The sequence below is a fragment of the Salvia hispanica genome, chromosome 4 (assembly GCF_023119035.1).
Source record: "Salvia hispanica cultivar TCC Black 2014 chromosome 4, UniMelb_Shisp_WGS_1.0, whole genome shotgun sequence".
Taxonomy (NCBI): domain Eukaryota; kingdom Viridiplantae; phylum Streptophyta; class Magnoliopsida; order Lamiales; family Lamiaceae; genus Salvia; species Salvia hispanica.
The window spans coordinates 43,844,640-43,872,117 of NC_062968.1; the positions used below are offsets into that span (position 1 = coordinate 43,844,640).

Here is a 27,478-nt window from a genome sequence, read left to right on the forward strand (position 1 = left end):
GCCCCATTGCGGATGCCCTTAAGAGTCACATTTAGAATTTTCCATATTTGGTCATACAATTTTACCCTATTGTTCATCAAAATATTATTATCTATATTAAAATAAATCAAAACAAAAACAAAAAATCAAAAAGTCAAAAAGCGACCCACCTTCAACCAACTCAATTCATTTATTACACACTCCATCATCTCACTTAATTTATTACATACACACTTCACTATCTCACTTCATTTATTACGCACCCACCATCTCACTTCATTAAATTTCTTAAAACTCGTGGCATAAGTAAATGGCACTTGGGAGCAGTTGATAATTAACCTACCTAACTTTGATAAACTTTGCAAAACTAGTTGAACTGGTACGTGTCACGCATATGGACTCTAGAGGAATTACCATGGTTGAATTTTGATTGGTTGGATTGGATGAGAGAAATTATTTGACTTATGGATCGAGTTATTTGCTATTCATGAGGACTTTAATCAGAAACAAATACATGCTTTTAACGTCTAAATTCTAATCGTTAAAAGCCTCTCGAGATGAAGGCTGAAAAATACACACACACACACAGAGTCATGTAAAGTATATGAGTTTTACTACAAACATAAGAGTCGGTAAAAGAACCTCAATACTCTAGGTGAGAACAATGAAACAAATATCAAGTGAATTCAAATTGAATAAACTGCCTACTGAAATCAATATTGTGTATTTTTACCTAAACCAGACTACCAAAAAAGTAACTGTGCTAAAGATTAATGACATATACGGCTTTCCACCCGAAAACACATGCCTGTATCCATACCTAATCCTTCGATGATGAGTTGGGGGCACGTTCCTTTTCCAGTGGAGATTGCGTAGAATTTCTAAGCTTCATGTCCGCACTCTGCGATAGCTGCTGCTCCTGCTGAAACTGGTGGAGCTGACGCTGCTGAAATTGGTGCTGTTGCTGCTTCTGAGAATGCAGCTGGAGCTGCTGAAGTTGTTGAGCCGTTAACATTGTGTTCATTGAGTGGTTGTTGGAGAAATATTGCTGATTAGCTCCATAGGACGCAGGAAAGCTCATCATAGTTCCACCATTAGACATTGGCTGACCAGTCAAAACCTTGAGATGTTGAATTTCTTCTTTCAACGCATCATTCAAAGCTGAAATTCGAGTGCAAGAGAATATCTGTTAGTTTTTATTGTGTAATATACGGCTTGGAAATATCAATCCAGTATTACAAATACATTCCTATTCAATATTCTAAGAAGCAAAATAGTTTGTTACGTGGTTATCTTTAAGAGTCGCATATCAAACTTTTTTACACATAGATTCATAGTATAATTTATTCACCCAAACCAACACACCGAGACTGATAAGATATAATAAGAGTAAATTATCTCTGACCATTATCGAAAAACTTATACTCCTACCAGATTACCAGTTACTTCTTGCAAAACAAAAATTAAGGCCAGTACTTCACTTCCTTCTCGAACTCATTTTGCACCTTCTTATTTCAATTGTTTCAAGCTAGATAGGACAGAGCGTGCAAGAAACAGAAGGATAAAAGTGTACTTTTAGATACAGTTAAGCAAAGATATTTTTACCATCTTGTAAATGCACTTGTTGTTCCATCGTCTGCAAGCGTAATTTGAGTTCACTATTTTCAGCTGTAAGACCATTTGTATCTCTCTGCGTAAAAGTTCAAGAAACAGTTGTCATTCTATAGAGATACAAAAATATGAGAACCGAAAAACAAAACAGAGAAGCATGCATGATTACATGGGCAAAAAGTACAATAACCAAAGAAGAACTGTGCAATTCTGTCATTTCAGCCAAGCCAAATCACATTCTTTTCCAGATAATATGCAATACCACTCATTAAAACATAAACCAATTTTTTACACTGCATATTATTCGTTAAACTCTTCCTTTATTCCATCACCCATTTACATAATCTTAATCCATCTATTGTCTAGAGGTGAAGCTTCAGTCAATAAGCATATGCCTCAGAGGATGTTTATTTATTTCGGCAGAGTAGGAAAGTGGGATTTTGACCAGTTGAGCCAGAAGCCAGCATATAATAGCAATTGATATAGGAAAGAGGGTTAAAATCACCTGCAGTAGAGTTAACTGTGCAGACAACGAAGTCGCTTCTGTTTGCAGAGTCTGCACTTTCCTTTCAAGTTCAGCGATATACCTCATCTTCCGTTCCTTTGATCTTGCTGCTGACTGCCTATTTGCCCAAATCCTATTACATGAAAGCATGAGACATGCTAGTCAGATAATATTGACACATTCTTACAAATCATAACAGGGAATGTGCCTATAGTAACTGAAAAGCTAATATAGTACTACAAAATAGAAAGACATAAATAAAGGCTACTGGGAATTCAGGTCAACTATAAATATGTATTGGAATAATTATTCACATGCTTAATTTTAATGTTATCTCCAACTCAATCCAAACAAAGATAATAAACAAATGAAGGCTGCAAACTTATAATTCCATAAATTGCAGTACTACAGATTAAGAAAATAGACAAAACTTATATCACCAACCAAAATGTAAATTTAGACAGATGCAGAAAAAGTAAAGATCCTAATCTTGATTAAATAGTATTAAATGCACATTACTGCAATAAATTGACTAAACCAGAGAAAGTAATATTAAATTTGCAAATCTATCATGGAATAAAGGTAAGGAAACATACTACTCAGCGAGAATGACGATGTTACCTCTTAGCACGCTTTGGATCAACAAGAGCAAGCTCAGCGAGCTTAGCAGCAGACATGGCCTTCTTGGCATCTGCAGAAGCTGGATCTTCTGAACCAGACATGAACATCTCAGATTTAATAGTAGTCGAACCATCCATCGACTGGCTATGCTGATGCCTAATCCTTGGTTTCTCACTTAAAGATTGATTAGCTGCTCCAAAAGGACCAGACGAAAGACCTTGCTGCGCTGCCATTGCATTAGACGATTCACCAGCTTCGAACGATGAAGTTGCTGACGTAGAATTGAACTTATCCATGTCAAGATACATAGAAAACAAGTCATCCTCAGTATCATCGGAAAACGAGGGCCCATCCAATCCACCAACAACGCCCAAATCACTGTCAAAGCTAATATCATCCGGAAGGGTAAGAATCTCGGAGTGAGCACGTCGATGACCCATATGCTTTGGTGGATTGTCGGGCATGCGGCTTATATCATGACTAAATTGCCTGGAATCCGAAGGCACGCCATGACCAAAATGACCCTGCTCCGATGAACTGCCCGGCCCTAGCGGAGGCAAACTCGACAAACCAGTCTGCTCCGGCTTGGCATTGTAACTACTCCCAGGCGGTGGGAAAACAGAGTACCTCCCCGAGGGCGGAAGTATGTTCCCATGGTGAGACTTCTCCTTATCCATCATCCACAACCTCTAAAGCCAAACGCAGTTTACACAAGAAGCTCAGAAGACTACAAACATCAAATTTCTCGGAAATGACCGCTCTAATTCTCCTAAATCTCCTAAATCTCCTAAATTTGAATCGTAGCTAATAAAAACCCTAAACAAGTAGAGTAAGATTTCTATGTTAACAGTAAATAGGTAGAGTAAATCATCAAAGAAGCTAAATCGGAAACCCTAGGCGCAAATACAACCAATCACATGAACAAAGCAGAGATCTGCTTACTCAATAATCTTCAAATAAACTTTTACACTTAAAAAATTAAATCACAACATTAATACAGGGAATGTGTACATGAATCGCAGAAAGCTGATGCATTATTTTAAAAAAACTCATGAAAGCAACAAGGATAGCAGGAAAACCGGAAAAAAAAAATTAAAAAAAAAGAGACAGGAAAGTGCTTACAACAAACAGAATAAGTTTCTAGTAATTCTTTTTTTGTCACTCCGATTAGATCTCAAAAGGAGTATGAAGCGCGGGGAATCCGGAGCAGCTTTCTCACATGAGAAAGAGAGAAGACAAATCGGCTTTCACATGGTCAGAAGATTAGGAAGCTTCAATGAGACGATGAATATATATACATATATATACACACACACACATTGTGTGTATGAGTGTGTTCTCATTAAAAAGGGGTCGATTATTTAATAAAAGTGACGTGGTGATATGGGCAGGATATATCCTCTGGGGTATGGACAATGGGTCCATTAATTTTAAAATATACTACTACTCCTACTACTAATTATTTTATTTTCTCAATTTCATAGTAATTATTTTTTAATAACAGCTGTTTTTATAAGATCAATACTTGGTTTGTATTTCTCAACATATTTCTATAAATTGAAAAGCGAGATTTTGAATTATTTTCTTGTGGAATAGATTAGTAAGGTATGTTTATTAATCGTTGTAAATTAATTAGGAAGTAATCCATAACTATTTTACAGCATTATTTTTAAATTTGGATTCTCTATTTTAAGTAGGTTGGTCATGTGTGTTAATAATCATCCAAGTTAGATGTTAAAAGATATTTCAAAAGATTTACAAGTAAGATCAAATTCATTGACGCAAATCTTTCTATCTGTAATAAAATTCGGATTTGTACGAACATTTTATTTAAATATTAATAGAATTTTAAATTTAAAAGGTGGAAAAATTCACATAAAGTAGCTTCTTGGATTGTGAATAACAATAATAAATTATTACCTCTGTCTATTCATTGACGCCAATCTTTCTATCTGTAATAAATTTCAGATTAATACGGACATTTTATTTAAATATTACTCAAATGGAACCTTAAATTTAAAGGATGAAAAAATCGCATAAAGTAGCTGCTTGGATTGAGAATAACAAGAGTGAATTAATACCTCCGACCTCCGTCTAGAAACTTTCCTAGCAACAAAAGTTTTGATCACAATCGATAAAGTAAAAAGTATAGAAAGAAAAAAATTATTGACAAAAAAGTATTATGACAGAAATTATTAAAAATTATTAAGTATTAGAGTATTAATGGAGAATAAATCTCGACCCGACCATTCATGAGTCATACGAGGGAATGGAATAAGGGTCTACCGATCTAGAGTTCCTTGTCTTGTTATTTTCTGTAGCTAAATTAAATGAAGTGACTGACCTACTACTCGCTAGTAGGGAAGGAACGAGGAGCTAAGTAGCTAGTTGTCTTGAAGCTATCTCTTACTTGTTCTTGCTTGCTTGATGTTACTTCCTTGCACTCTTAAGTCAATCTCATTAGGACACTCACAATGGAGGCCTTAAATCCGGAGCCCATTTCAGAGCTTATCTCCATTTTTATTGTCACGCTAGCAACCCGTTTTCTTATAATGAGAGCCCATCTCATGAGGCCTATCTCATTTCCACATCATCATCAGTATTTTCTTTTATTTTTAATGTCAATATCTAAATAATATAAATTAAAATACATAATAAATTAACTCTTTGATGTATTACAATATTGGAAAAAAGAATATAACAAGAAGTAAATTTCAATAAAATTATCGTCGGAATCGGAAGAGGAATTAAAAGACGTTTCAAGTGACAAAAAATAGTAAGCAGAGAAGAATGTGGGTGTGTGAAATGAATGTGATTGTAAGGTATTTATAATAGGAGAAGAAATTTAATAAATTAATTTTTTGAAAAATTTGATTATTGGCTCGGCGCCCCGCAATGGGGGCCTATCTTGGGGCCGATTGAGAGCAGATGGCGGATCGGCTGAGGCGTATGATGTTGGGGAGGGGGGGCATTGGTGAGTGTTGATAAACTCCCTCTCCGCAGTGGGAGCCAATCGACGGTTATGGGATGGTCGATCGCTCGGCCTTTTTCAATCGGCCACCATAGTAAATGCTCTTAGAGACAAAAAAGTTATTAAAAATAGAAATAGACTATTTTTAAAATACACACTAAAATGAGGCTGAGCGATCGGTCACCGTAGTGAATGCTCTTAGAGATAAAAAAAAAGTTATTTAAAAAGGAAGTAGACTATTTTAAAGTGAATTACTTTCTATTTTTTAAAAACGAAGTGAATAGAACAATTTTTAAATTAAAAAAAAATGGAAAAATTGGCACAAATTAGCTACCTGTATTGAGACTATGGAAATTTACATACTCACCCATCCCACATAAGTTAAACATATTTTTTTTGGGGTTGTCTCATTATAAGTGGCATATTTCCTTTTATGATAATAAAGGAACATTCTATCTTTCTCTTACTTTATCTTCTTTTCTATTTTTTCTCAATATTTTTTTTCTCACTCTTATTTTATTCTTTTTTATTTAACCACTAAATATCATTATCTAAAAATTTGCGCCAAAAAAAATGTGTGATCACATATAATGGGACGAAAAGATTACTACAATGTACTATGTCCTCCCGCCACATTACAATCTACAATAACCCATTTTTTTGTGCTAGCACTCATTATGGGAGTTATGATCTGGTGTAGAAAAAAGAAGAAACTAATGATGTGGTTGAAACATCCATTGTAGATGCCCTAACAACATACGAGGATGAGAGAGTATATTTTTCTTTTTTGAACGTCATTTAGTATCTTATGTCAAATTTTATTCATAAATAATTGGATTTTCCAGCTATTTTTTGAAGAAAAAAAATATCCCAAAAATCCATTTACAAGTTTTAGATTTTTTCAACTTTTACACAAAAATGCTACACTAGTATTTTTATCAATTCTACTCTATTTCCTCTCACATATTTCTCTCCATTAATTTTCTCTCATTTTTGTCATTTCTAAGTAAATTATTAGCCTTTAAATACATTAACTTTTTAAATTTTTTGATTTTTTCTCAAAAATTTATTTTTGAATCTAAATATGACCTTTGAGTTATTCTGATTTTTCTCCAGAAATTATTTTTTTCAAATTGAAGGTGAAATGTTCATCATAAATGTCAATGTGGCAAAAGGTGGTGATCATTAAAGGGGCGAGTACTTTTTTTAATACAAGAATGTAAGTTTTCTATGTGTGTGTTGGCCAAGCCGTGGACTGGTTGATGCTTGGACCAAAGGTTACGAAGCCGACTCCACTGTAGTACGGCCTTTAAAATTTATGTTTATTTGTCAATAAGAAAAAGATGATGTAATTTATTTGTAAATACATAAACTTTTGAGCTTTTCTAGAAATTCCCTCGAACATAGAGATTTTTTTAAAATGACTTAAATTATTCCCCCCTAATAGTAGAGACTAGAGACTCTCTCCATCCTCCGAAAATAGACTAGTTTTACCATTTTGTGTCGTTGCCATTAGACCAAGTCTAAATAAAAAGTTTTTAATTAATTATATATCACTAATAATGTAGACCCCACAATCCACTAACAATACTACCACCATATTTTTCCTCTCTCTTATTTTTTCACATATTTTTTTTATTAGGACGGTCCTTAATAAATGTCTCATTTCACTTTTACTACTTTTAGTAAATAGACCTCATATTTCACTACTCATTCTACTCACAATTATTATAAAACTAATATTCCATTCATCCCAAACTAGTTGAGGCATTTCTTTTGGACACATTATTTAAGAATTGAGTGGTAAAGGTTAAAGTGGAAAGAGTAAAAGTAAGAGAGAGGATAAAGTAAGATAGATGAATAGAGATTTATGAGAGAAGATAGACTTTTTGCCAAAAAAAAAGAAGAAATGACTCAATTACTGTAGGACATTCTAAAAATGAATACTCCCTCGTCCCCGTAGTAGATGTCACACTTGGGAGTTGAAACGTGATTTTAGGAGGTGTTATTTTGTGTGTTAAGTGGAAAGAGAAAATAATATAGGTGTTATTTTGTGTGTTAAGTGGAAAGAGAAAATAATATATTTATATTAATGTGAGAGAGAACTTTTTTCAAAAAAGGAAATGTGACATCTTTTGTGGGACAAACTAAAACGGAAAGTGAGACATCTATTATGGGACGGAGGAAGTACGACTCAACTATCTTGGGACGGAGATAATATATAAAAGTAGGGAGGGGTCTACATCCCATTAACTTTTTCCAACCACTTTCTTCCACAAAGTTAAACAATTTCTTAAAATCCGCACCGATCAAGTATGAGACATTTAATGAGGACCAGAGGGAGTATTACATAAACGGATCCAGTCTAGGCCAAGCCACCTCCAGTGGGACTTGCCGGTGCTGGACCCTGTAACCCCACCATTAGTGCTGCCCCACAAAGTTTGAGTGTGACTGAGACTGAAACTTTTGAGATGGAAAGAAATGTACCGATGAAGAGGAGAAAGGCAATGTAAGGAATTTCATAAATGATTAATAGCTAAAAAATACGTCAACTTTTTAATCAATTCAAATTTTTATCATAAATTTTAATTGCAGTGAAAAATATATTACAAGCCCAAAATTGGTCCTTATTAGGAGTACTTTATAAAAGTGAAAATATGATCGATCTTTCTAAATCAGATAGGGATGTCAATCGGGCTAACCCGTTCGGGTTCGGGCCAGCCCACTCGGGTCGCCGGGCTATTTGGGTGCGGGTCATTCGGGTTATGGATTTTTCGGGTCATAAATTTTCAACCCTAACCCTAACCCTAACTCGTCGGGTTTTGGGCTAACCCATCGGACTATTCGGGCCTAAAAGCTTTCGAAAATAATCTCTTGTATCAAAATTTTCTTTTTATAATTTTAAATTTTAGATACTTTTTTTTAAGTTTAGAATCATATAAAATCTTCAAATTTTCATAGTTTTCTTCAATTATACTTGAAAAGAAACATTTCATCTCGATCAACTACAATATAAATTAAAGTTTGTGTTCGTGTCATTATTATGGCATTGTTCATAACTAATTCTTTATGAAAATTAAAAATCATACCTTACATGAATCATTATTAAAATGATAAATATATTAAGATTTTGATGGGTTAGTTCTTAATTTTGTCTTTATTGGTTTTGGTGGTGGTAAGACACTAGTGTAGGGGTGGCAAATCGTGCGTGTCGGGTCGTTATCGTGTCGACACGATAACGACACGAACACGATAACAACAAACACGAACACGACCCGATAAGAAAACCTCAAACACGAACACGAACACGAACACGACCCGTTACCCTCATAGACGAACACGACACGAACACATTAACGACACGAACCGTTTCGGGTCAACACGACACGAACACGACATGAACCCATTAATGACACGAAAATAAGTATTGAAAAATGAAAATAATAAGAATAATAGTATTAAAATATTATGTGTTAACGGATAACACGAACACGACACGAACACGCATTGTTAACGGATAACACGAACCCGACACGAACACGACATGAAATTTTCGTGTCCTTAATGGGTCGACCCGATAAGGACACGAACACGATAAGGTCTGACCCAAACCCATTAATTTCGTGCCGGTTCGTGTCGTGTTATCGTGTCGTGTCAAAAATTGTCAGCCCTACACTAGTGGCAGATGATGGGACGGTGCAATAATGAGTTGAGATGGAACTTGAAAGCTGATATTGTGGGAAAAGTGTAGAATGAAGATTGAATAAGACTAATGATTGTGTAGAATGAAGATTGGGGATTCAAAAATATAAAAAACCCCTAAAACTTAATATTTTATAATTTAAACTCACAACCCGTTCGGGCCGACCCGTTTAACCCGCCAACCCATTCGGGCCAACCCGTTTAGCCCATTTTGTATTCGGGTAATAAAATTAAAGCCCTAATCCGCTCATATTATCGGGTTGTTCGAGCCGGCCCACGGATTTCGGGTTGAATTAACATCCCTAAAATCAGGGGTTGAATTCTATAGCCCGGGCCCTAATCATTTTCAATTTCAATTTCAAAATTCTAAAAAAGTGCTCTTATTGGAATATATTGGAATATATTACAAGAAAATAGGCTATCACAATATTTAACTTATGACACTTTATAAAAGACATCATCTAAAATATCCTATCAATACACATTCCTTTTGCTACATTTATATCAAATAATGTTATAAAATGCAAACTCATAAATTATATACACTCCAAATTTTTTAACACAATATCAACAGAGTATAAAATTTCAAGATTTTGAGTCAACACAATCTCAATACAATGTCAACACAATTTCAACACAGCATCAACCGTTGACATTGTATTCACATTTTTTGTTGCTATTATTTTATCATCTATTGATATTTTCCAATGTTCCAAATCATAGTTTGGAGTTTGTACGATATTTAGAATTTGCATTTGATCACATTTCTTCACTTATATACGTAAAAAGGTTTGTATATATTCTATATAAAAATTAATTTAACTTAATTAATCTAACTATTATTTTTTCAATAATCATAATTAAAAAAAAACTCTGTCCATGATTCAGTTATTGTTAAAAAATTAGAAGCACTGTGAATAAAATATTACTCAAATAACAGTAATTATGACTAACAATTTGAACAATAATTAGCACTGATTTGGATTAAGATATACTTTTGCTCAATAATATCATTATTTTTATTTGGAGATCATACGTGATTAAGATATACTTTTGCTCAATAATTTAACTTACCACGTCAATCATTCTTTATATAATTCTAAATTTGCACTTCATCTTTTGTCCCAAAATAGGACTTTCAATTTTTAAATTGAATATTGGGCTTCACAACAAATTATCAATATTATACAACTAATTAGCGTAAGCCACGGAGCCCTAACAGAATTATCCATCTTCTCTTAGTCTTGAATCACAAAAAAGATTTCATAGCCCACTAATTAGTTTTTGTTTATGTAGTAGCTTGCTAAATGATTTTTGTTTCTGTAATGTTTATTACGTAAGAGTTTCTCGATCACAATTAACTTATCATTACCTTCTTTTCATGACAGACGCCACATTTCATTTTTGCACTCATTTGTTCTTTATATTATTGTCTATGTTATTTTACTTTTTTTTATTTTATTTTTTTATTATTATTTTTTAAAAACGAGTACAAAAATGAAGTGTGACTTGACAACTGCTATGGGCGGAGGGAGTATCATTTAATGAAATAGAGATGATGTGATTGAATGGTTGTCCAATGTATGGTAAAGCTTGACATTAATTTTAACAATCTTGATTAGTTCTTGGTACATAGACAGTGGACATATTACAATGAAGCTACTTTCCTAATGAATTCCTTAACTGTTCTTAGATTAGTGCAGATTAATATTAGTATAAAATAAAAATGTTTATACATGTTTAGTATTTTATCTTATTATTCATTATTTAATCTACTAAGTTGTACTCAAGTGAGATATTTTTTTATTCAGATATTTTTAAAAAATGATAATAAATAGTTAAAGTGGAGAGAGTAAAACTACCTGATTAATCTTATAAAATAAAAATGTTTATATATGCTTAGTATTTTATCTTATTATTGTTTATCTAATCTACTAAGTTGTACTTTCTTCGGAACTTACTTCAATTTCGGTTCGAGATATTTCGGAACCAGGACTGACAGTTTCGAACCTCAATCGGTTGTTGCTAAACCTTGGGCATGTCTACTTCACCCTAGTTGTTATCCTTCTCTACACATCTTCAATTAAGTTCAAAAGACATCTCACATGTCATTGCTTTTCTTTGTCTCCTCTCTCTCTCGGTTTAACATCTCATCCATCTTTTTTTTCGTCTTCATTTATGATTACATAGACTCCTAATTAATTTAGGCTTTTGTAGCTTTGTTTGTTGCATAAGAGTTTCTATGCTAATTATTTTTGTTGTATATTTGAGTTCCATAACCTCAAGCTAAAATCGATCATAATTTCATTGGTATTAGAATTTAATTTGCATTCTAAAATATTTTGGAGCCCCTAGAATTTCAGTTAAAGCAAAATAGAAAAAAATCGACCAACCAAAATCACTAAAATTAAACATGAAACAAGTCCCAAATGAAGTTGTTTTTGTGGTCCTCATAAGTTGAAAAATAAATCCGCACACTAAAAATTTCTCTAGTACTTGGAGATAATATTTTGGTTATTTTTGGTGTTTTAATGTTTTTGTTATAGGATGTTGACAAGTTGAGTTTTAACACATAATGGACTTTTAATGCTGCTACTTAGCTAATGAATTTATTAACTCAAATTGAGTATGATAAATCTTACAGAATGTGTTTAGCATTGTATCTTGTTATTCGTTTTCTAATTTGCTACTTTAATTTATTATCAATTATAGGCTTGGTAGGAATTTACTGAAACAAGATGGATAAAGATAAGAGTGAGAGGAATATCAAAATCAACTTCAATATTTTGTGGACTATGCTTTTCGCAATGCAAGCATGAATGACAAGATATTATGTCCATGCAAATGTTGCCAGATGAGTATATTTGTGAGTAGAGCTGAAATATTTAAATATTTGACAGTTGATGGATTTATTAGAGGGTACACCCAATGAATAGCTCATGGAGAACTTCCAAGTATTCTTTCTTCTAGACGGGAAAATTAACATTATACTTTTGGCGATGATAATATGTGGGGTTTGGTTCATGATGCCTTTGAAGTTTTAAATGAAGATGGATGCACAAAAGAATCTACAAGATCTCATATAAATGCAAAAATTGCAAATAGGCAAGCAAAAAAGTTTTAACGATTGATTGATGGTTCACAACAATAATTGTACGAAGGATGTGTTAAATTCTCAAAACCATCGTTCATAATCCATTTTGCACTTAAAAGTGTATTGGGAGATGAATAATAAAGTAATTGATATGTTTTTGGAATTATTTAGAGAAATTTTTTCAGATGTCATGATTGGCCTACCAAAATCTTACTCTAAAACGAGAAATTGATGAAAGAATTAAGATTCGGCTATGAAAAACTGATGCGATGTCATGGTTGGCCTACCGAAATTTTACTCTAAAATGAAAAATTGACGAAAGAATTAAGATTCAGCTATGAAAAACTGATGCTTATTCAAATAAAGATCTCATGCATGAGAAAAGAAAGAATGCTAAAAAATGTGGTATTTCCACTCAAATCAAGGTTGCAAATCTGATATCCCTAGATGCATGAGCCATATTCTATAGCCTAAGCCTACTATTTACACTTGAAATTTTCTATTAAATCATTGGGGATACTACATCCGTCTAAAAATTTAGAAGTTTTTTTAATTTTGGCCGTCCACAAAAAATAGACCAATTTCTATATATAGAAAGTTTTAAACATTTAAATAGTAGTACTAATAATGTGGAACTCACAATCCAACTAACACTACTTATCTCTTATTTTTTTTCTTCTTTCTTACTTTACCAATTGCACATTAATCTCGTGTCATATACATTAATTATGTATATTTTTGTTGGACGGAGGTAGTATTTTTGTGGGCAAACTTTTATATCATAATTTGACTTATGTAGATGAGTATGTCTTTATGGCATAGACACGGATTGTTCATTTGGTAATACCGTAAGAGTGTTGTTAGTTTCTCTAGATACTTTATGGCACTTCCCTTTCTAATTTCTTGCAAATCTACAAATCATTTTCATTGGCAGTATTTGCTTCTCTTTTCTCTCTAGATTGTCTTTCAAGAACCTGTTGATATTCTTACGTGAACCAGATGCCAATCTCGTCACGAAATGAGAAGCTTTTCTCCAATTTTCTCTCTCTTCTAGTGAGAATGAATAACACCCAATTGTCAGTATACCTGGTGAGTTATGGCTATCCATATTGGCTGTGATTAACTGTTTTCGGGTGGCTTTTTAGTTGTCGAGTGTTCCTTTGGACTTGGTTTTTGTTGTGGTTGTTAGGTTGTGCTTTGTGTGTTGGTTTTGTGGCGATTCTTTACTTTTGAGGAGCTTTATACTTGTTCTAAGTTCTAACATTTGTACATTTACTCACCACTCTTTGAATGGTTTGAGTTTCATTTTTGGAAATAGTTTGAGTTTTTATTTTTTCCAAAAAGGATTCAAATTTATTAGTTCTAATTGAGTGTGGTCTTCACGCATCTTCCTCTAAAAAATATCTAATGATGAATTTTAGGATTCCAAGTCCAATTTTGATGTGAATCATAATGTTAAAGTATATATAGGCTTCATATATATGCCTCTCAAATTGAAATTCTGCCTAATTATGCATTAATTTATAATCATATAATTATAAATTCACAATACATGAATTAACAAATATCGTAGATAAACCCCCGAATTGGCGAATAGTGTGATATCCCTCATGTCATGTGGCTACAAGAATTGAAAGAATTTTGCTACTCTTGACATTTGGAATGAACCTTTTGTCATTTGTCAAGGCCCAAGGGTAACAATAAATTAACATCTGATCATGTTTTTTTAATCTAGGGAATTTCATTGAAGTACAAAAATATTATAATCTCATCTATAGACAACATGAGTTTTATCATATAGTATTTAATTAGAAACTACAGTAAATGGTTAAGTAGAAGATAGAGAAAAATAAATGTGAGAAATATTCTATAAATTGAAATGGACTGTATTGATAAAACTAAAAAAAGAAACTATTTTTCATGGATAATAAAATATAATTTTAATTATATATTTAATATTTTTATAAGAATATTTTTCTTACAACACTAATCAGATACTCTTATTTCATTCTTACAATGTAGACATAAGAGCATCCTTCCATCGTTTGGTAGAGGTGAAACAAAGTAGCTGACCCGACATTCCTCCGCCGGGTTTCACTCCTACATATACTATATTCACTCAAATCGTGTCAACACTATCACGGTGGAAGAGAGGTATTAGAGAGACGATTTTTGCGATTGCGCTGAAAGTGTGGGTTTATCCCATTTTTACCCTGTCGGTTTATCCGAGTCGGCAACCATCTTCGCACGGATTTTCTCCCATTGACGGCGGGCAATTTCGTTTTCTCCTCAAATTCCGACCGACGGCCATACGGAGATTCAATTCCTACACGAGTGCGTTCCACATCTTCGATTCAAGTTCCGATCTGTTGAGTATGTGTAATTAATATAGTTTCCGTGGATTTGTTGCTGTGATTCGTCGATTTGTATATGAAATTTTCTTCAATTTAGCCTAAGAATCGCAATTGAAAATCCTCAAATATGCAAGAGAGAAAGGAAGAAGATTGATGAATGAAGAGCCCTAACTTTTCAATGTTGCTTTTTTGTTTAAGTGTGCTCTATAAAGTATATGGATGAAAAGCCCCAAATTTGTGAATATTATTTCAATACAATGTTATTTAAGTTTTATTTTGCCAAATGTTTAAATTTGCCTATTTTATTTTTCCAAATGTTTAAATTGTGACAAGTAAACACTTTAAATGACAAATAGGATTAAAATTCACACGTAGACAATCGGATTTGGCCGTTGACCCGCCGGGGGAAATATCAACCGAAATGAAAGTTTGTGGTTTTAAAAACAAATCTCAAAGTTCATGGGAAAAACCGGAATTCGGGGAAAGTTTTTGGTTTTAAAAGCAAAAAACCTTTAAATATCACAAATTTTATATTTCGTGTGCTATTTTCGAATCCATTCCGAATAAGATATTTTTAGCTAAAATTAATTTAATGTGGAAAACCGTGAAGCCATGTATGACGTTTATTGGAAGGGATCACCTACAACAAATCCTAAAACAAATCCGAAAACACACTCACAACAAATTAAAATAATCTTATAAACATGAGCAATTTTAATAAATGATGGTGGAGTCCATTTTATTTTGTTGAAAGTGTGTTTTAGGGTTTGTTGTAGGCAATGGCGGATCCAGAATAGAAAACTCGTGGAGTCGGACAGAATGCAAAATATATTATACGGAATATATATTTTATTAAAATAATTATTTATTTTAAATAATATTTAAATGGAGTATATTTTTTTAAAGAAATACATTTTAATTTAAGTAATACTATTATCTACAATAGTTGATTCTCACAAATTTATTGTTTGTATTTTAAAGTATTTTAATTTTAAATATATATGTCATGCAATTTACTAATACTATTGTGTTGGTTATTTTTTTTTAAAAAAAAATTCAAAGTATACAGTAATAAGCAAATACAGAAGACCAATCCTAAACAAACATAGGAGGGATCACTTAAATTAATTGCAATAAATTACTACTAATATGTAGTAGTATTTTTTTATGACTTAATATGTGATAGGATACGGAATGAATTTCCGTGACACCAAATTTGAAAATTGATAATATTAAAGTATATGAACATAAATAATAATGAATATACTATACATATTTGATGATTTTCAAATAAAAAAATATCCGAGAAGAAGCAGCATTAACTAAAAAAACTTTTTTATTTAAGCCTAAATCCCCACTATCTCAATTTTTAAGCCCAAATCAGATTTCAAAACACGATGCATCTTCTTCCCCAAATTTTTTTCTTCTGCAAAATTCTCAGCTCTCCTCTTTCTTTGTACTAAATTACTTATCGAAATCTTATAATTTTTTTTATCTACGGTGATGATGTATATATATATATCTCTTCTTTTCTTTGTTTCTCTAATTTTTAGTTTCATCGTCTTATCTCCTTCGGTTCTGTGGAGAAGGTTGTCGTGGGGTCGGAGGCAGGGTTTTTGAGGTCGGCAGGCCGAGTAGTGGTATTTTCCGGTGGCATTCATGGACCAACGGTGGGGTCGGCCGACCCCGCGTGACCCCACCTGGATCTGCTGATGGTTGTAGGTGATCCCTTCGGCCATTTAGATATTGCGATTGATCTGTTATAAAAAAAATATCACACAAAATATAAAATTTGTACTCCCTCCGTCCCCCATAATTTGTTACCATTTGACCCGGCACGGATTTTAAGAAATGTAATAGAAAGTGGGTTGAAAAAGTTGGTGGCATGTGGGTCCTAATTTTATATATTACTCCCTTCGTTCTGCGGTAGTAGAGACGTTTCTTTTCGGCACGGGATTTAAGAAAAATTGTGTTAAGTGAGTTAAATATAAGAAGAATAAAGTAAAAAGTGAAAAAGGTAGAGAGATGAAGAAAGATTAAATTAAGAGAGAGTAGTAAGAGATAAGAAATGTGTTGACTTTTGCTATAAAAGGAAATGACTCGACTACTATGGAACGTACCGAAATGGCAAAATGACTCAACTACCACGGAACGGAGGGAGTAGTTTTATAATAAAATGCGAGTGAGAATGAGTTAGTGGAATATGGGGTCCACTACCAAAAATGGTAAAAGTGAAAGGTGACATATTTTTAGGGACGGACGAAAAAGGAAATAGGTGACAAATTTTCAGGGACGAAATGAGTAATATTTAGGAAATATCAAAATTGGATAAATGTGGTTTTAGCCATATAAATTAACTAGGGTGTGTTTGGAAACATGAAATTGGAGCTATGGAATTGGAATTGGAGGCTCCAATTACAATTCCAACATCACAAAAATATATGAATTGCAATTGAATTATAATTCCAAAATTTTAAATTCCATGATTTGAATTCCATATCAAAAGTAGAAAATTGGAATTCCAAACAGTCATAAAATTTGATAGCTTCACTATCCATTTCATATATTTTCACATACTTCACACACTATACAAATTTCACACACACACACACACACACTTCACACATTTCACACACTTCACACGTTTCACACACTACACACAACACACAAATTTCACACACTACACACATTTCACACACACTACACACACACATTTCACACGTTTCACACACTACACGCACTATACACATTTCACACACTTCACACACTACACAAATTTCACACATTTCCCGCATTCCACACATATACATAAATTTCACACACTATATGCATTTCACACACAACACACATTTCACACACTACACACACCACACATTTCACACATCTCTAGACTACACAAATTTCACACACTACACACGTTTTACAAATTTCACACACACTACACACATTTCAAACACTACACAAATTTCACACATTTCACATACTACACACACTAGACACATTTCACACACTACATAAATTTCACACATTTCATACTATACCAACACTACACAAAATACACACGCTACATACACTATATGCATAAATGCACATACTACACACATAACACAAATTTTACACAAAATACACACACTACGCACACTATACCCAAAAAATACACACACTATTCACAAACTAAAATTTCAAATTTGGTTTAGTTTAAACTTTTGGAAAATTTCAGTTTATTTTATTTGGATCAGAAAAAAATCTAAAACTGAAAAAAAATATCCAAAAATCGGATGCTTGAAATGTTAGTGTGTGAAATTTGTGTATTGTGTGCAATGTGTGAAATTTGTGCAGTGTGTGAAATGTGTGAAGTGTGTGTAGTGTGTGAAATTTATGTAGTGTGTGAAATTTGTGTAGCGTGTGTTGTGTGTGAAATTTGTGTAGCGTGTGTTGTGTGTGAAATGTGTGAAATTTGTGTAGCATGCCAAGTGTATGAAATGTGTGTAGTGTGTGTAGCGTGTGAAACGTGAATAGTGTGTGAAATGTGTGTAGTGTGTATAGTGTGTGCAGTGTGTGTAGTGTGTGCGGTGTGTGTGTATAGTATGTGTATTTTGAGTGAAGTATGTGCGAGTGTGTATTTTGTGTGTGTGTACAGTGTGTGTGCACAATTATTCAAATTCAATTTCATATCAATTACTTCACTTTACCAAACATAGGATTTGGAATTGAATTAGAATCCTTCCAATTCAATTCCATAAAATTCCAATTCTAATTCAATTCCAATTTAAATTTCGTGTACCAAACGGAGCCTAAACAACTGTTAGGAAAATATTTTTATTTGTTGGATATATTTATAGAATGACTTCATGCACAAATCTAATGAAGTTGGTATATGATTGTGGATTATAATATTACTCTGTCCGTCTTATCTAAAATGATTGATTTTTCTTGGTAAGTGGTTGAGAAAAATGATAATAAATAATTAAAGTAGGGGAGAAAGTAAAGTAAAGTAAGAGAATAATATAGATACGACTCTTTTCTATATTATCTCTCTTTCTTTACTTTCTCTTTCACTTTAACTACTTATTATCATATTTACAAAATAATGATAAAAAAGAAATCAAATCACTTGAGATGAGACTGAGGGAATATAAAACTTCAATTTAAGAGGAACTTAAAAATGCTTTAAAAAACCTGGATTAGCCAAAAAGTTGATCAACTCAAAAAATTTGTAACCGATAATTATTTTCACAAATAAATTAGTCAAACTAAAATTGCAATCCGGATCTCCTAATGCATTTTCTAATTCATCTCGTACTCGATCCCTCACATACATGAGAGTGTACCCCACTATAATATAATATGTTTGTGAGGGGTGAGGTAGGAGATGAATTAGGGAATGCATTTGGTGATCCGGAGCTGCTAAAATTGTAGCAGTAACAGTATTGCAAAAGAGAAAAACTTCAATAGAGAAAGAAAAGTTCAGTCGAGTGACCACTTGATTCCGGCGGAGGCCACAGCACAAGATCCATCCCTTCCCCACGCCCCCCTCCAATCTCCTCATCTCTCTCATCCGCGGCCGATTCCTCGAAAATGCCGAAAGAAAGCGGCAAACACTCGAAAACCTGCGTCGTATTGGGCGGCCGGGGATTTATCGGCCGCGCATTGGTGGATCGTCTCCTCAAACTCGGTAATTGGAACGTCCGAGTCGCCGATTCTCACAAGTCTCCGGAGCTCAAGCCGTCGGAGCCGCTCCTGACCGATGCGATCGCATCCGGCCGCGCCGCTTATTTCCAGGTTGATGTGCGCGATAAATCTCAAATCGTGGAAGGTACTCATTCAGAGCTTCAATTGTGATGTGCAATGTTGGAAACGTGGAGTACTTAGTGGATGAGTGTGGAATTATTCTTTGAAGTGATTAGTTTTGATCGTTAATTGAACCTGCATGGCTGTATAAGTATGATCGATGCGATTATATGTGGAGTTTGGATGGATATATGTTGATGGTATCGAAAATCGAAATTCAGCATAGGATGTTTCGGAATTAACTCTACTTATAAATTAGTATGTAGTTAAGCTGTTGAATTTGGTGCATACGTTGGGATAGAAAGATGACTATACTTTACTGTTATATTCAATTTACTTACAATAAAATGGACATGAAAATTTTGATCAGGATCTCCAGAGAGAAATCTACTGGAAGCAATAATTGGTGATTGCTTTTATTTATTTCTTTCAGTAAGTTTAGTAACTTATTTTAGATACAGTTTTGCCTTGCTTTATATTTTATCTATGTTCTCATTTGACAATTTCTTATGCTAATGCATCTTTGTAGTTTTGAAAAGCTAGAACTTCCATTGGTCTAATGTTGTAGCTTAGTAACATCTTGTCATATCTGTGCAGCTTTGAGAGGGGTATCAGTTGTATTTTTTACTGACTCTATGGATTTATTTCCCCAAGATTTTTATCTTTGCTACAAAGTAATCGTTCAAGGTAATTTCTGATTTAGCAGGTAATAGAATAATTAATGTGGTTTCCTGGCATTTCATCTTGTTCTGATGTCCTTATTTGCCACAACTCCTCAGGTGTAAAGAATGTAGTGAAGGCTTGTCGAGAATGCGGAATTAAACGGCTAATATACAATAGTTCTGCTGATGTAGTTTTTGATGAGGTCCATGACATATGTGGCGGAGATGAATCCTTGCCATATTCTGGGCAAGTATGTGTCTTACTGAAACTCTGAGGCTTTCTTTTACTCTCTCCATCTCTCTCACATTTGTCATGAACTCTATCCTGCAGTTCTGGGATATGGTTGCTGACCTTAGGACTCAAGCTGAGGCGCTGATATTGTCTGCAAATGGCATTGACGACCTCTTAACTTGTGCAATTCGTCCTTGTAATGTATTTGGACCTGGAGATCCACAACTCATTCCCTTGCTGGTGAATATGGTAAAATCCAATTGGGATAAGGTGCGGAAGCTACATTGCTATCTCACAAAGATTCGCAAAAAGATTATCATTTATCTTTTATTTTCTGTTTAGTTCTTCATTAAGTAGATGCCATGTGTTTCTCTAGATCATTTGACTACTGAGTGATCAAATGCATGCTTCTGCTAGCTATATTGGAAAATTATTCATAATATTTTATCCGTTTTTCCTTTGTCGCATGTTTTATTTATTAACTGAGTTAGGTATGTATTTTTTAGAATTAGTAATAGGCTTTCTCATTTCAGTTTATTATAGGAAGTGGAAACAATCTGTCGGACTTCACGTATATTGATAATGTTGCTCATGCCCACATCTGTGCTGAAGAATCTCTGGGTGCTCAGATGGATACCGTGTCTGGCAAGGTATGCTCAAAACTGAGCTGTTCTTTTTTCTGTCAATCACTCTCACTTGTTGTGAAAGAATATTTTCTGCTGAAATATATTGCAGGCCTTCTTTATAACGAATCTGGAGCCAGTGAATATTCGAGAATTTGCATTTAATTTCCTAGAGCGCTTAGGCTACCCGAGGTAATATTCTCTCATTGAATGTTAGATGCTACGAACTTTCCAGAAAGGTTCATTTCTTCTTCAGTTCTATGATGAGTATGCATTTCTTCACCTGTCTCATAGATACATTGAGGCTTTTTACAAACTAGGATGCTCCCTTTAGACAATATATAAATGGTCTTGGATCTTACAATCCTTCTAAATATTAAAAAATTTAAACAGGGAGAATGGACTGTTAGACCTTCATTTCCTACATTCACAGAAAATATGACCATCGCAAGAGAATAAGTCTTATGTGGACTGTTAGACCATCATCTTTAATCTGTTGGCTTTGAACAATTAACGTTGTTATCGAGCAAGTTTTCTAAGATAACAACTTCACCTTGATACGAAAGGTCTAGCATCCGGATGAGTGACTACACTTGGAAGGAGAATGGAACTTTTTCAGTTAATAATATGAATAATTTTCAAAATTAATGTGTCACACCTTTTTACATTTCTATGTCCCTTTCTTTTATCTGCTAGCTGTCAGAGATGGAAGTCCTGGCCTCCACCTTATATTTATCCCCTATTCCCTTACCCCATTGTTCATAATGAGAAAGTGAAACTGTAGGTGTTTTCTTGGAGCGATATATATGGACAACCTCTTTTCTTGATGTTTCATTGTATTGCTTGTGTTGCCATTTATTATCCAATTTGTTGTCCCTCTTGGTCATCAGTTGGGCTGAATGCTCTCATTATTTGATCACTTGCATTTGTACATATCTGGTTGCAGGCCTTTCATTAATATCCCGACTCACATATCTGAGCATATATTTTCTTTTATAAAATTGCTTCATCGGAAGTCAGATTCCAAAAGGCTTGATCCATCCATCTCTATTTACAAGTTAGCTTCATGCACAAGGACATTTAGTTGTCTTGCTGCTCAGGAACATATTAAGTACTCACCAGTTGTTTCCCAGAAGGTAAATTTTTCCATTCTCTCTCATTAAAAACTAGTAGTATATCTCCTACTATAATTTGTATTAAGAAGAAATTTTCTTTTCTTATTCTCGTTTGAAGTACCTACTACCTAGAAGAGCTAAGTGCAAGCTATATATTAGCTTTACTGCTCAAACAATGTTGGCTTGAACTTGTGAAGGTTGGCTTGGTCTTATCCATATGAATTGCAGATGTCAACAAGTTTGTATGTAAAACCATTAGATGAAAAAGTAATCCCAGTTGATATGGGGAAAAGTAGGATGGATTTAAAACTCTCTCAAAGAATAATTCTTGCTTGGCAAGGGGACTTGTACATGTTGTCAGCAAGTCCCCACTGTTAATTTCTTCAACAGGATAGTCAAGTTATTCCATGTTCTGCTGTTGTGTACTCTTCTCCATACTGATGACTGATTATGGTGGCGAGTAACCTATGAGTGCGTCCAATTGTTTGCAAGAAGTGTATTGAGATGGATATCGACACCAACATAGGTGCTGAGTGCATGATTTGACCATCTTAATATACTCTTAAGAGATGGCTGCATGCAAGACTCTGACGGTGTATCTGGATCCTATAGCTCAATACACTTAAAAAACATGGAAACCTTCCTCTTTATAGTAAGAACAGAACATTTGGTTGCCAAGGAGCAAGCTTGAAAGCCTTGAATAAGTTATGACCTTAAAGATACAAACCTCATTACATATGCATGTATCTATAGAGCTAGACTAAGTTCATTGTTTCTCTAAGCAAGTTGTTGTAAAAATTTGTGATAGGTTGGTAGTTTTCCTTTACAGGACTAACATCAGGCTGAAAATTTTGAAGTTGAACTACTATTCTTTAAGTCACTCTTTTATTTGTCATCACATATAGAAGATAGAGCTTTGTGAACTATTATGTATAGTTTTTCTTGCTTATTATGGTTTGTATAATGAAGATTTCCTGTTTAACAATTTATTTTATCAACTTGTCGTTTGTCCAGTAGCTTGGGAAGTTCACATCCCAAGTCTGAGTACAGTTGAGCACCAAATAAATACATTAAAGTGGGGCTTGTTGACTTGTTTTTCACAGGAAGCGATGAGACTAACTGTTGATTCATTTTCCAATTTGGCCGTAGAGCCAGCTTTTATGAGATACGGATGCAGCGATGAACCATCCAAAATAGAAAAGCAGTTAGGCGGTGTACAAGGTTGGTTCTATATTCCAGTCCTTGGTATTGCAGCGCAGTCATATATTTTTTTTCTCGACTTGGAGATTTCTCCAATATGTCTATTCCATTAGATGGTTTTTGGAACTTGAAATCCCTTTTAATCAATGACCTTGCTAATTCAATTGAACGTCTATCATTATTTAAATGCGATTCACTAGTTGAATCTATGGCTCAATGGTTAGCATACGAACTTCTTTTTCTTCTGTGAGCTGAAATATCTCAATTTGTCCTAGTATGTGCCTTGATTAAGCTTTGCATAGAATGCAACCCCACTTATTTATTCCAAAAAGAGTTTTTGGGTAATGTTTTTCAGTTATTTTTGTCACTTTGGTGATGCTGTGCTATTTTGCTGCAGTTGCAGATATTTTGCTGTGGCGTGATGAGAAGAAGACCTTTATATGTTTTGCATTGCTTGGTTTTATGTATCACTGGTTTTTCCTGTCTGGGTATACTTTTATTTCATCTCTTTCCCTACTGCTGCTGCTAACCATCGTGTTGCTTTGTGGGCACCATGTTCTATCATCATCTGTGTAAGTTAAATGTAACTATCCTTTTTCTATGCACGTTAGATACCCTTCTGCTAGTTTCTTCTCTTGCATATGGGGTTGTTCTGTGCTGCTGTTTTAATGATATGCATACTAAATATAATTCTGTAGCAATGTCCATCCTGTGTTCATTATTATACTTTGTTTTTAGACTTTTTCTGAATTAAACAACTGCATCTGATCGATTGGCAGGTTACATTATTTTCTACTCTTAAAAAAACACTTGGCACTATTGTGTAATTCCTAGTTGATGTGAGAAGTCTTTGTTTTTTGTTGAATCCATGTTGGATTATTTACTACACATATACTACAGATATGGATCCACAATTCCTAGATTACCATCATCATGTTTTGAGATCTCAGAAGTTGATGTGAGAAGCCTTTTCTTCGCGATGAAATGCATGTGGGATAAGGTGGAATTCCTAATCAAGTCATTGGCTCAAGGAGAAGATTGGTTTATCTTTTTTAAGGTATGTAATTGCTGAACTTGTCCTAATTTGAGGTGGTTTGTAAGCTTTCACATTTGAAGTAGAATGATTTGAACATTGAATGGTAGTTGATATTTTTCAAATTGCCATGCTTTCTTGAATAAGCATTTGGTAACAGCCTTTTCATCTAGGAGCTTCATTTGTTCCTGGACTGCTCATGTTGATTGTTTCTTATTTGATTGCTTGTGATCTGGAAGTTGCTCATATAACTGACGAGGCACATATATATATTGCTTAGAGTAATCTTTCCTGTTTTATGTCCTTTTTTGTAATCTCCAATGTATTGCCAACGTAAAACATTTAAGACAAGTGGATATTTGTATTGTTTTGTCCAAAAATAGTTTTCTTATGATATTGTTATGAAGATTATTTTTCTGTCTATTACAGGTTGCGTGTTTCATGTATGTTTTCAAGTGGATTGTTTCCCAGTACTTGGTCCAGGCCATTGGTATTGGTATGTCTTTTGATTAACTACGCTTGATGTTGGTTTTTGAATTTTGATATCCTATAATGATTTCTGTTCATGGTCAATCAACTGCAGCTTTGGTCTTTGTGTTCAGTTTGTGTTTCGTGTACGAACAATACGAGGAAAAAATAGACGAGATAGCAGTAATTGTATACACGATTGCCAGTAAGTTAACTATCTTGCTGGCTAGCAAATTGCCAAAACCTAACTCTAGCTATAATCCTTTGACGAGAAGGGATCTAAATGTAGGTTGTTAGATGGCAGGCAATAAGATCTTCGTTGTCCCTGTCTTTTTGTAATCTTAAGCTGTAACTCTATAATCATTTTTGTAGATATGTAGTGTAAATTCTTTACATTATTACGATGATATACTACCACCATAGATACCTAAGATTTGCATCTCTTGCTCTAATTTGAGGTGCTGGTAGTATATTTCTTTGGAAATGTGTTGCAAATAGTGTGAATGACACAAATAGTTATTTTTTTATGCTCTTGGCCTCTATTTGAATTGATCATATGAATGCATGGATTTCGAATCATGAATGAGTTTATTATAGATTTGTTTGCACCAAGTTCTATTTTTATTTGATCAACCCATGTGTGATGCGCAACAGGCGACACTTGCAATGTGTACACACTTTTGTATTACTCCCTCCATTCCAAGGTAGTTGAGACATTTCTTTTAGGCATGAGATGTAAGAAATTGATGTGTTAAAGGTTAAAGTGGAAAGACTAAAGTAAGTGATCAAGGTCTTTCAAGTCTGATTAAACGTTAGTAAAACTATTCATAATTGAAAAAGTGTTTTCATTTTAAATGAATGACAAGTGAAGGAGCTTATGATATGGTATCAAGATATTCTATTTTAATTTCGAATAAAAAAGAGGAAATTTTGGCAGTTGCAAAATTATGCTATCTTGACTCAATATTGATTATGATAATTTTTGGAGTCTATAGACAACTCAAAGGATCTATAGGTGGACATTAGACAAAACTATCAATCCAACCAAACTCACAAATATAACTAAAAAATAAAAATTATCTTTATTTGTGACTTGTGAGATGGGGATGACTTTCAACGGTGGAGATCAAGGACACGCCATACGTACAACCAGATTTACTCATAACCTTGATGTGTGCAAGGTTATGCATGTAAATAAATATTTAAATCAGATTTGGTTTGTCCGCTTCCTAATTGGATGATACAGTGATTTTTGGAAGATAACAATCTTGATAGTCAAAGGCCTAGAACATATTGGAACATGTTACTATCAAATAATTCTGTCAAAGTCGTGGCTCATTGATGTCAATTAATGATACTCTACGTGGCCAAATAGGGTTTGGTACAACTAAATATGTACAGTTGAGTGAAAATAAATGATGTTTTAGATTATTTAATAGTAGAAAAAAAAAGTACTACTAATTTCCATGAGTCTTATTCTTATTTACACATGAATAATGAAATGTGTGTGTAGGTAAAGTGGAATAGCTTGAAGCGGACAAGGAATCCTATTATCATCGAAGCTACTATTGAAATTTTCTTTTCCCTATTGAAAGGAAATGAATCAACTTGACTGAGAATCCGAAAAATGAATACGTCTTTCATAGGTTGGAATGAAGTTTGTATTATTTTTTTCGTCTTTCAAAAAATCGTCGTATATATGCCCAGTAACTCGCTCTTATAGACAAATTATGGTCCAATTTTTCTTCTTCTCAAGGTTGTTACATTTTCTTTTTCAACAATTGAAGTCGTATGTTAAACCGTCCTAATCAATAGTGTGATTAATACATGTTCAAATCTAAGAAATCGATGTCAACAGGTCGTACTCAACTCTCTTTTTTCAATTCTTAGAATTTTTATGTGATTCTATAGAATGTTACATCAAACTCAAGCAATCAAGTGCTAGAATTATTAGTGTGGGTCGTGGGGCATATATATGAATATATTTAAAGATCTGTTATTAATTTTGTATTTATAAAATAGAGATTTTAACTAAAAAATAGAAGCACGAGAATTGTTACATAAGTTGGCAGGAGTACTTGTTAAACACATACACTTTTCATTGCTATATAATATATATATATATATATATAGCGGCTGTGTGTGCGATTCATTGTAAAACAATTTATACTATGTTTAATTTAACTAACATACGTTTCTGCTATATTATTTTTTCTTACTTTACTTTCTCTTCACTTTAACTACTTATTATCATCTTCACAAAACAACGGCCGAAAAGAAGCGCATCACTTATAGTGGGACAGAGGAAGTATGTAACACAATAAAATTGATATTTTTGGCATTTATCAGTACTATAAGTTCGATATACCAATATTTCGGTATTTTATTTTTCACTCATAATTGTGTATGTTGTGTGCTTATAATATATGTTGTGTATGTACCATGTGTTATAATAGTTTGTATTATGTGTGCACTACATGTGTATAGAGTGTGTGTTGTGTGTGTGCATGCTATGTG

At 33.6% G+C, this 27,478-nt stretch overlaps 2 protein-coding genes across 3 annotated transcripts; one reads left to right on the top strand and one right to left on the bottom strand.

Annotated features, from left to right (window-relative positions):
• Window positions 1–570: 570 nt before the first annotated feature.
• On the bottom strand, window positions 571–4,010 carry LOC125223208 (probable transcription factor PosF21). 2 transcript variants are annotated; one of them, XM_048126231.1, is made up of 5 exons: window positions 3,839–4,010; window positions 2,717–3,405; window positions 2,096–2,228; window positions 1,585–1,669; window positions 571–1,140 (listed from the first exon to the last, which is right to left on the bottom strand). In XM_048126231.1, the coding sequence occupies exons 2-5, from the start codon at window positions 3,394–3,396 to the stop codon at window positions 800–802; spliced, it is 1,239 nt and encodes a 412-aa protein (XP_047982188.1). In that variant the 5' UTR covers window positions 3,397–3,405; window positions 3,839–4,010; the 3' UTR covers window positions 571–799. The 2 variants fall into 2 exon arrangements, with proteins under 2 accessions (XP_047982188.1, XP_047982189.1); XM_048126232.1 differs by lacking the exon at window positions 3,839–4,010 and having other exon boundaries at window positions 2,717–3,532.
• Window positions 4,011–19,276: 15,266 nt separating this feature from the next.
• Window positions 19,277–25,486, top strand: LOC125219962 (3beta-hydroxysteroid-dehydrogenase/decarboxylase-like). The gene is made up of 12 exons (XM_048122063.1): window positions 19,277–19,653; window positions 20,226–20,315; window positions 20,408–20,541; window positions 20,622–20,792; window positions 21,056–21,172; window positions 21,258–21,337; window positions 22,092–22,281; window positions 23,364–23,481; window positions 23,858–24,032; window positions 24,361–24,517; window positions 24,923–24,989; window positions 25,077–25,486. Exons 1-12 carry the CDS (start codon window positions 19,416–19,418, stop codon window positions 25,256–25,258), a joined length of 1,719 nt encoding a protein of 572 aa, XP_047978020.1. The 5' UTR covers window positions 19,277–19,415; the 3' UTR covers window positions 25,259–25,486.
• Window positions 25,487–27,478: the final 1,992 nt, after the last annotated feature.

What these genes read in the sequence shown, in the direction of transcription:
- LOC125223208 (XM_048126231.1), bottom strand. Translation starts at nt 3,396, where the DNA reads ATGATGGATAAGGAGAAGTCTCACCATGGGAACATACTTCCGCCCTCG. An exon ending in GATCCAAAGCGTGCTAAGAG is followed by an intron (nt 2,229 to 2,716) that starts GTAACATCGTCA and finishes TTCATGTAATAG; the next exon opens with GATTTGGGCAAATAGGCAGT. An exon ending in ACAAGTGCATTTACAAGATG is followed by an intron (nt 1,141 to 1,584) that starts GTAAAAATATCT and finishes CTCGAATTTCAG; the next exon opens with CTTTGAATGATGCGTTGAAA.
- LOC125219962 (XM_048122063.1), top strand. Translation starts at nt 19,416, where the DNA reads ATGCCGAAAGAAAGCGGCAAACACTCGAAAACCTGCGTCGTATTGGGC. An exon ending in CCTTGCCATATTCTGGGCAA is followed by an intron (nt 20,542 to 20,621) that starts GTATGTGTCTTA and finishes TCTATCCTGCAG; the next exon opens with TTCTGGGATATGGTTGCTGA. An exon ending in ATTGGTTTATCTTTTTTAAG is followed by an intron (nt 24,518 to 24,922) that starts GTATGTAATTGC and finishes TGTCTATTACAG; the next exon opens with GTTGCGTGTTTCATGTATGT.